We start from the raw sequence: 10,000 nt of genomic DNA on the forward strand, positions 1-10,000 counted from the left end.
TATATGTATATTCATGTAACTATATGTATATTCATGTATGCATATGCATGTAACTATATGTATATGCATGTATGCATATGCATGTAACTATATGTATATGCATGTAACTATATGTATATGCATGTAACTATATGTATATGCATGTAACTATATGTATATGCATGTAACTATATGTATATGCATGTAACTATATGTATATGCATGTAACTATATGTATATGCATGTAACTATATGTATATGCATGTAACTATATGTATATGCATGTAACTATATGTATATGCATGTAACTATATGTATATGCATGTAACTATATGTATATGCATGTAACTATATGTATATGCATGTAACTATATGTATATGCATGTATGCATATGCATGTAACTATATGTATATGCATGTATGCATATGCATGTAACTATATGTATATGCATGTATGCATATGCATGTAACTATATGTATATGCATGTATGCATATGCATGTAACTATATGTATATGCATGTATGCATATGCATGTAACTATATGTATATGCATGTATGCATATGAATGTAACTATATGTATATGCATGTATGCATATGCATGTAACTATATGTATATGCATGTATGCATATGCATGTAACTATATGTATATGCATGTATGCATATGCATGTAACTATATGTATATGCATGTATGCATATGCATGTAACTATATGTATATGCATGTATGCATATGCATGTAACTATATGTATATGCATGTATGCATATGCATGTAACTATATGTATATGCATGTATGCATATGCATGTAACTATATGTATATGCATGTAACTATATGTATATGCATGTATGCATTTGCATGTAACTATATGTATATGCATGTATGCATATGCATGTAACTATATGTATATATACACACATCCATAACATAACACAAATGTGAGATAGAACTTTTTTTCCAGGTTTACCATGCTATGTACAATGTGTCATCCCTGGTATTGGCATACTAAGGAAGAAGAAAAAGTTATGAGTCTATAAATTGTTCAATTGGTCCCTATTATGTTCAACACTCCCTGAATATGATGTCCTTATTCTTATTATCAATTTTTTTCAGCTTCTATGTAAGACATTCCTGATTAAATTAGGTAGTTACAAAATTTAACCAAGATGAATTTTCAGTCATAAATTATTTTTTTATAAAGTAAATTACCACTAAGTACCTCAAGCCAGAAAAGGTTTATTAATGTTTTTTTTTTTCCCTCTCTCTTTCCAGGATAGGGTTTTAGAACGTCTGAAGGCCCTCTCAGGACCAATGATCGACTTAGTGCCTCGTGAAGAAAATGTCCGGAAATTCTCAAATCATTGCAGACTTTGGGTTGGAAATCTTCCTCTTGACATCAAGGAAGATGATGTTAAGGAATTGTTCAAACCATTTGGAGAGTTTGATGAAGTGTACTTTGACAAGAATAAAGGCTTTGCATTTGTGCGGATGGTAAGTCTTTAGGCTGTTGGATTGAAATGTGTTGGTATGTAATTGCCTTGAAGATAATTTTGAAAAAAAGGACAGAACAATTTTGTAGTGATCATATATTGTGATCATATTCATGAAGGCCCAAATTGTGTTTTACACTAGAAACCTAATTAGCCATTTAATTTAATAGGACTATAAGAGCAATGCAGAGAAAGCAAGGCAGGAGTTACACCTGAAGGACTACAAGGGTCGGCAACTGAAGATCAGGTTTTCTTCACCAGGCACAGCCTTGAAAGTCAGGAATCTGTCCACTTGGGTGACAAATGAATTGCTGGAGAAGGCATTTAGTGTAAGTTAATAGTATCTAAAAGAATGTCAAAGGTCATAGTTTGGGAGGTATAAATTTTGCATTTGATTGTTTTAAAATATGTTAGTAATGTTTTATTGCTTTACATCAGGTTTTTGGAGAGCTAGAGAAAGCAGTTGTGATCACAGATGAACGTGGTCGTGCTACAGGTGAAGGTGTTGTGGAATTTTGTAAGAAGCCAGCTGCTAATTTGGCTCTCAAGAAGTGTCAGGATGGTTGCTTCTTTATGGTATCGTAAGTGTACTTGATTTTTTTCCCTTTAATGATATTGGTTGATATTTGAATGTAGTGCAGTTATTGACTATCTTTTCATTTGAACCTTGTCCTTTACAGGTCACCACGTCCAGTTATTGTTGAACCAATGGCTGTAGTGGATGACAATGAAGGCATGAGTGAGATCAATGTAAACAAGCGAAACCCCGAGTACATCAAGGAAAGGCAACAAGGCCCTCGTTTTGCTCAGCCAGGATCCTTTGAATATGAGTGAGTAGGGTTGCATTATTTCTTTGGAAAAGTGATGAAAAAAATTACCTTGTACACCCCTTTTTTATCATCATTATTATTATTATTATTATTATTATTATTATTATAATAATAATAATAATAATAATAATAATAATAATAATAATAATAATAATAAGTATTATTATTATTTTTTTGTTTTAGCATAACTAGAGACTTTGGTTGTTTACCCATTTCTTCTCTTGTTCAGAAATCCCACAACCTAGTTTTCAAATCAGGAAATCCAATGGAACCCTTAGAAAGTAGGGGAAAATGCACTTAGTTTATTTGGTGCAACTTTTGGTAACCCTAGAAGCTTTGACACAGAAATCGAGATTTATTTAGTTGTTAATGTTTTTTCTTTCTTTCCTGATTGTACTGCTATATTTGTAAAGGAATGCAAAAAATATGAAAATCTGAGCACATTGCAAATTAAAAAAATCTACTTTCTGATTATCTTCTGATTCTAACAGGACCTAAAACCTTCTGTTGATACTAAAAGTGGCCAAGAAAAATACACACAAAGTAATTGGGGTTTTGCGAAAGGAATTGGGGTTTTGCGAAAGGAATTGGGGTTTTGCGAAAGGAATTGGTTGTAAGTCTTTTGTTAGTGTGCACAAGACTTGAATCATAGATCTAGAGGCCAAACCATAACCATTTCCCCCCCCCACCCCCTTCTTTAATGTTAACCATTAGCAATTTCCTGAGGAGTATCTTTCAAGTGACAAGGCATTGTAACATGTTATTTGGATTTTTATTTTTTTTTTTTTCAATTTTCTGCAATACAATCTGTAATACAACCTTTGCCACCGGGCATGGCAGGCAGGAATAAGATCGTGAGCATGGTACACTTCCAGTCATTGCACAAGGATAGTACATTCCACACTCGTTTACTGATAGGAATAATTGAAGAGCCCCATCCTAAATGTCTATGGAATTTCAACACTCTTCAAGAACTTAACCCACTGGATCCGAGTGCTTCATGGTAATCACATGGCCCAAAGTATTGGCATTAGGCTAATGTGGCTGGCCACTCTGACGGGTGTGCAGCTTGTAGGCCAGATGCTCATGAATACAGTGACAAGACTGTATGCCTCCCCTTTGCAATGTTATTTTCTCTTTTTCTGCATAAGCATTTTTAGCTTTATTACTATTTTCCAGTGTCCAATATTAATTATTTGATTTGCTTTATCCAGATAGTAATAGACTTTCATTGCACTTACTCCATATCATCCCTTTAAGTAATCGATAACTAGAGTAATAACAGTAAGTAACATTTTGTTATTTGTGTAATAAAAATAAAATTGTAATATTTAATTTTCTGTAATACCACCAGTGCCACTGGTCATGGCAGCCAGGAATAGGATCCTGAACATGGAAAGGGCATCCTCCCAGGAGCTGGTGCTCTGCCAGATAAGACATTGCACTATCATTTATTGATGAGAATAATACCAAGGCCCCTTGCTAAATGCCAAATGAGTCCAATCACCCTCCAAGAGGATTGAGCACTGGTGGAGAGTCTTTCCCATCACCCTGGACCACAGGTTAAATGCTCACAAGAGCCTGATCCTGTCACCCTGGCCCACAGCTGAAATGCTCATGATAGCCAATTCTTTCACCCTGGCCCACAGCCAGAATTTACCATGATTTCATGTTCATTTAACCCTCCTCTCGAGCCCAATTTTTCATGTTATCCAGATTGAATGGGTTAATGCATTCGTGGCAAGTCATTCCCGTTATCTGCCCTTCAGCTAAATTTCTCATGACAGTATGTTCCTGGTACCCTGGAGCTCCACCAAATTTTTCCATGATGGCGTATTAACTTTGCCACCTCTCAAGTCAAATTTTTTTCACCATGTAATGGCCTTGTCACCAGGATTAGGGTTATTACCATTCATCAGAATATACTAATATGAATGAGATGGTAGAGCCGTGATTTGGGCAGTGAGTTAGTTACCAATGATTTATATCATGTAAGACAATATAGAACTGTAAAACAAATAGATTTTCAAAATTTACTGAACAGCAAACATTGTCAGGGATCTTAAATAAAATACTGATATTTTAATCCAAAGTCTAGGCTCTGTCATCGCATTCTTATAGTTTGTGGTAATGTTGGTAATAATGTTCTGGATCTTAGGGGTCATATCTTCATTCCACAAGTTTTATTCCATTTGTTTTCACAGGTATGGCTTAAAATGGAAGCAGTTGTATGAACTATTTGACAAGAAGAAAGATTCTCTGGAAAGGGAGTTAACTGATGAGAAGAGGAAACTTGAAGAGCAGATTGAATATGCAAAATATGAGCATGACACAGAAATGTTGAGAGAACGTGAGTTATTAGACCTGAATTTTATGTATATAGAAATGTGTGTAGTGTATATGTATTTATGTATATCGATGCATGATGTATTTATGTGCTACATATTACATAAACTATATACAGTATAGCAGAGGAACAGGTATGATTCAGTATAATGATAGATTATTTAGAATAGCTATAGATTGAGGTGTAGATATTGATATGAAGTGATTATATACAAATATAAATATAGCTGTGTATTAATATAATATATACATATATACTTGTATATATATACATATATACTTGTACATATATATACATATATACCTGTACATATATATACACATAGTTTTATATATATACACACATCTATATATTTATATATGCATATATATATAAATCATACATATATACATTTATATACATGTTTATATTTATATATGACATCTATAATACATTAACATATAATATATGTATATATATATATTGGTACATGTCTGTCTTTACTTATACAAATGAGAGAGTATAGGGCTTATATAGGTTCATGTATTTAGATTTATGTTAATTTATATAGATATAGATATGTTTATGTTAATGTATCTGTGTTCAAGTTTTACTGCAAAATCCTTATAATATATATATGTATATTTTTTTAAAGAAAGTTGAATTCTAAATCCAAATACTTTCATTTTTAGAGCTGCGTCAGAGGGAGGAAATGAATCAGCGCACTAAGTCAGACTTTGAACAACGCCAGCGTGAATGGGAAGAACATAGACGTCAAGAGGAGGAGCGTCAACGGCGACAGGAGGAGGAGTTGTCAATGAAGTTCCGTCAGCAGGAAGAGGAACTGAGGAGGCGCCAGGAAGAGAACAGACAGTTTATGGCAGTAAGTAGAACTTGGTTATTGTAAATCCTGATAAGTGAACACTAAATTGCAATAAACTGCAGTCAGAGGTATTGTCCACTAACACATTTTTTCCCTTTCTTCAAGGAACGGGGAAATGATCTAATGAAGAGTGAAAACAGCCAAGACAGCTTTGGCAGTGGTGGCTACCAAGGGATGGAAGGTAGCAACTGGCGACGCACCAGTGACAGTTACGGCACACAAGGAGGCAGCAGCTGGCGTGGAGGAGGAAGCGACTCCTGGGGACGCTCAGCTGGTGCAGGTAGTCGAGGAGGTGTTGGTAGTGGCACTGGCCAGAATTGGGGAGACAGTGCATGGGATGGACGTCCAGACCCTTGGCAGAGTGACAGTGAGTCCTGGGACTTCTATGCACTGATTCTTTAAGACTAAAGTAAATTAATTTTGCAGTGTTTTTGTCATAGTAGTTTTCTTTGGTAACAGGAAAATAACTATATTCTTTCCTACTTGACAGACCGTGGCAGTTACCAGAGAGGCAACAGTGAGAGTGAGTTGCCTCCTCCACCGGTGAGTATAGCACACACATTTGGCTCTTTTACTCATGTCATGCCATTGCTTTAGTCATTAGACTTTTTATAAATTATTTATTTATCAATTTATTTATCTATTTATTTATTTTATTTATATATTTATATAGATATATTTTTTTTATGACTCCTAAATCATTCCTTTTTATTACATGTCTATTGGAAAAATAATGGTTACATGAAGTTTTGATGACCAGTACCATAGCTTTTCTCCCATTTCAACTTGAAAATTGCTCCCATTTACTTACGATATAAGTACTTAGAAAAATCTTGCCATTATTTAACCCTGTAACAGGGTGGAATGTACATATTGGTGGGGAAATGATTTATTAAAGTTAATATCACAAACCTATCTTGTGATACTTTTCCTTTGAATGGTGGAAATTTCTTGTTTTTAACCCAATGGCGACGGGTCACGGCTATCGCCGTCATAACAATACGCCCGATTTGAGGCGTGCGGCTGTCCGGAGCGGCGCCGCGCCAAAACGCCCCGAGGCAATGATTCGGCTTGATGTACCAAATTCACGCGCTCAGAGTCGGCGCGCTGCCGCCGTTCGCCAGAGCATAGAGTTTTTTTTAATTTTCTATACCCGACGCCATTGGGTTAAATAACTTGCTAAAGGTGTGGTTTGATAATTTAGCAAGATCTGCTGATGAAACTAAGAAGTGTAGTTCCAAGAAATTTCTTGTGTGAAACTTGGGTTGACCAACTAGCATTATGAATAATTATGAATATGTATTGCAACTTGTATTAACACTTGGAGCAGTTTGCCTTGAAAGTTGAGGGGACAAACCAATAAACTCAGCTAGCAAGTGAAATTTAGAATAATTTACTGAGTGGGAAATCCTAGTAATAGGAGAATTTTGTGGCAAAGTACACATGGTCATAGTGTTTCTATAGTCTAATATTACAAACGTGTCCAGCATTATAAATATAAGGATTTGGAAGATGTGTGTGTGGGTCTTCTTAATGGAAACTGTGTGAGTAAGTATGTTATTAGTTCATTTTGTTGAAAGGCCTTTACACAATAGCATTTTTTTTTTTTTTTTTAAAGATGGCTTAAGAAGGAAATTTTAGTGAAAAATCCTCTAATTTAATATCAAAAGGAAAAAGTGCTGAGTTAAAACAAATAATGGCAAGTCATGAGTTGAAATGGGAATAAAAGCTGAAGTTATGTCAGAGAGCATTGATATATACAATATTGGGTCAGTTCTCCCCATGAACATAAGAAAATGGTTGGAAAAGTGTTATAAAGTTGTGCCTTGCCTTTGTTGTCGATTAGCAGAATAGAGAGTAGTGTTGGCAGGTCAAAGAATCTTTTTTTTTGTATGAGGCTGAACATATTACAATCCATTTTTGTGTAATTACATCAGCAAATGATTTAAGACGTTAAAGTCTTGTTAACCTTTGAGTCAATGGTTACAAGCATCAGATTCTGTTATACAAGAAGTTTCTCTAGTCTCAGTTATTTTCATACTTATTGAGATGTGAAACTATTCTAGTAGTACTGTACTGCAGGAAGATAACAAATAATTAATTACATGCATAGACATCAACTTGAACATTCACTGAAATGAAACCAATGAAAGGGGTTATTAACTGAAATGAAATCAATGGAAAGGGGTTATGGTATGGATGTTATTGTGTATTATTTTGAAAGGAAACACCAATTTTATGGAAGAATGTAGTGTTCTGCTATGAATGTTTTGTATATTTGAAGTTGAAGTTGAAGTTAAAGATATATAGATTGTGCTGCTTTTGAGTGTTGGAAAAAGTGAATTTGATGCATTGTTCAAAGTTAATTGTCTGGAAATCTTATGTATTAGAACTATTAAATGTAATGTAATGAATTCCCTTTTAGTTCATTATTATTTTGGTAAACAAGATAACTTTTTTCTAGTTAAATGCATTACCTTGGCAAGAATACATGCTCTTGTGAAACCAGTTTGTTCTAGTATAGCAATAGCAAAAACACCCTTTTATTATTATTATTATTTTTTAAAATACTCATTGATAAGCTCAGAATAGAAGTACAATTTTTGATAAAGCACATGCTAATACAATGAGTCATTATTATTGATACTTCATTTGTCTCTATCTATTCTACACCTGTTGTAAGTCAATAGCAGCAGTCTGCATTAACACTTATGTATCTCAGTTTTGATTGTTGTTCATTATATTTGCAGTCAAGATAATTTGAGATTTCTGATACATGAAAGTTTAAGATGACTAATGTTTGCCTTGAGCTCCTTTAAATCCTCCCTTTCTTTTCTTTTCTGTTTCTCTTCTCTTTCTCTCTTGGCTTTGCCTTTGTATTTTTTCTTTCTTTGAGTTACATGCTTTATTATAGCATAGAATGGAAGCCAATTGAATATGTAATTACTTTTTTATATTTGCAGTTACAGAGCAACAATAAAAGAAAACATTTTTTGGGGAGTATTGAGGCTTTTTAGCCAGTTGATACCAAACTAATATGGTTATTTTATACATTAAGGTCCACATTTTTAAACTCGCATCAGCTATGCCAGAGCATTGCTAATGTATTTATTTTCGTAGCATGTTCGGTATTTTTTCTTGTATATTTTGATATTATCTGGTCTCAAGGTGTAAAGTTTGTGTGAAAATCAAAATATATTTTGGTGTTGAAATGAAAAATACATTCTTAAGTGTGACTTAAATAGAAACACATTACATGACTGAGTTATGTTTATTAATGACCCAGTGTTTAGCCTCGGTAGCTAGAACTGGCGGGTGGGAAAAAATTGCAATCTCATTACAATTTCATAAACACAAGGAAACAAGAATGAGACTGAACTAATAAGCTTGACTTATACTTTGATTTTCATGGCATTAGCAGATTTTGCTGCAATGTCTGGTGTGAACTACACCTTTGGTGTGATGTGTCTGAATTGTGTGAATCAAATTCCAGTGCAAAATTTACTCCTAAATACATTTTGATGTTTAGCAAGGCACAACAGCGGCACAAAGGTGACATCCTACCACTTACCAACACAAGAATTAAATAACATTTAAAGGAAAATGAGAATGACCCTCTGCAACTTTAGTATTGCTCTCTGACTTTTAGGAATAATTCTAATTAGATGGGAAATAGTCTTTCCTGTTTATCTCTTTTAAGATTAATGCTATGTTGGAGTAATATTATTTCATACAGTAAGATTAAGAATACTTATACAAATGTACTTGCCTATGTGAGTGACATGAATATGTAAAAATGTTTGTATAGTAATACAGTGAGAGGAAAATACAAGTGTGTGCGTGTGTGTTTGTTTGTTTGTTTGTTTGTTTGTTTCTGTTGGTGTTTTTAAATATACAGCTGGTGACAATTGACTTCTGTGGCTTTAGGGGGGGAATGAAACACCAGTTTCGTGAAAATAGGAAGGAAATGAGGGAAATTTTGTCTGACCAAAAATGGCTACTTGGCATTGTCATTATTTCTCAGATTGTATATTAAAAAACCCTATGCCGGCAAGCAAATTAATATGAGGCTGTCTTTAAACATGGCAACACACAATGTCTGGATATGTTTTCATGTCATATTTACACCAACTAAGTCCTGGTTTGGTGCATTAGCAATATGAAGTGATGAGGCTTTAGTGCCTTTTCTCCCCTAGATTCCTGCATGAATGTCCAGCCAGCTATGATAGAAGGCCTGTTGACTGATGTGACTGGGCAGTCTCCATAATGGACTGTCCATTATGGGGAGTTAATTTTCTTATGCTCATGCTAACGTCAGCAGACCTTTTTCTCACATGCACATTCTATTTGTGTTCATAGCAACCACATTAGCTCAATGTAAAATCTAAGAATTACACTTCTCATAATACATTTTTTTATTGTGATTCATTGCCAGTAAGGCAGTTGTAAGGCAGTTTCCTGTTTGGTACTTCAAGCACAACTACAGCTTGTA

General features: G+C 34.3%; 1 protein-coding gene across 7 annotated transcripts in view; it reads left to right on the top strand.

The window, feature by feature from the left end:
- Positions 1–10,000, top strand: part of LOC125025046 (hrp65 protein-like) — a 74,190-nt gene that overhangs the window by 9,122 nt on the left and 55,068 nt on the right. For 5 of the 7 annotated variants that reach the window (XR_007114871.1, XR_007114873.1, XR_007114870.1 and 2 more), the window contains exons 2-9: positions 1,252–1,470; positions 1,640–1,798; positions 1,908–2,050; positions 2,150–2,299; positions 4,504–4,649; positions 5,318–5,508; positions 5,614–5,875; positions 5,999–6,051. Coding sequence is in view for 2 of the 7 variants with exons in the window: in XM_047612916.1 (XP_047468872.1) it covers positions 1,252–1,470; positions 1,640–1,798; positions 1,908–2,050; positions 2,150–2,299; positions 4,504–4,649; positions 5,318–5,508; positions 5,614–5,875; positions 5,999–6,051 (1,323 nt within the window). In the remaining 5 variants the exon portion in view is untranslated. The remainder of the gene's footprint in view (positions 1–1,251; positions 1,471–1,639; positions 1,799–1,907; positions 2,051–2,149; positions 2,300–4,503; positions 4,650–5,317; positions 5,509–5,613; positions 5,876–5,998; positions 6,052–10,000) is intronic. The other 2 variants (XR_007114874.1, XM_047612917.1) reach the window with 1 other exon arrangement.

Source organism: Penaeus chinensis, chromosome 4, assembly GCF_019202785.1.
Source record: "Penaeus chinensis breed Huanghai No. 1 chromosome 4, ASM1920278v2, whole genome shotgun sequence".
In the NCBI taxonomy this organism is placed as follows: Eukaryota; Metazoa; Arthropoda; class Malacostraca; order Decapoda; family Penaeidae; genus Penaeus; species Penaeus chinensis.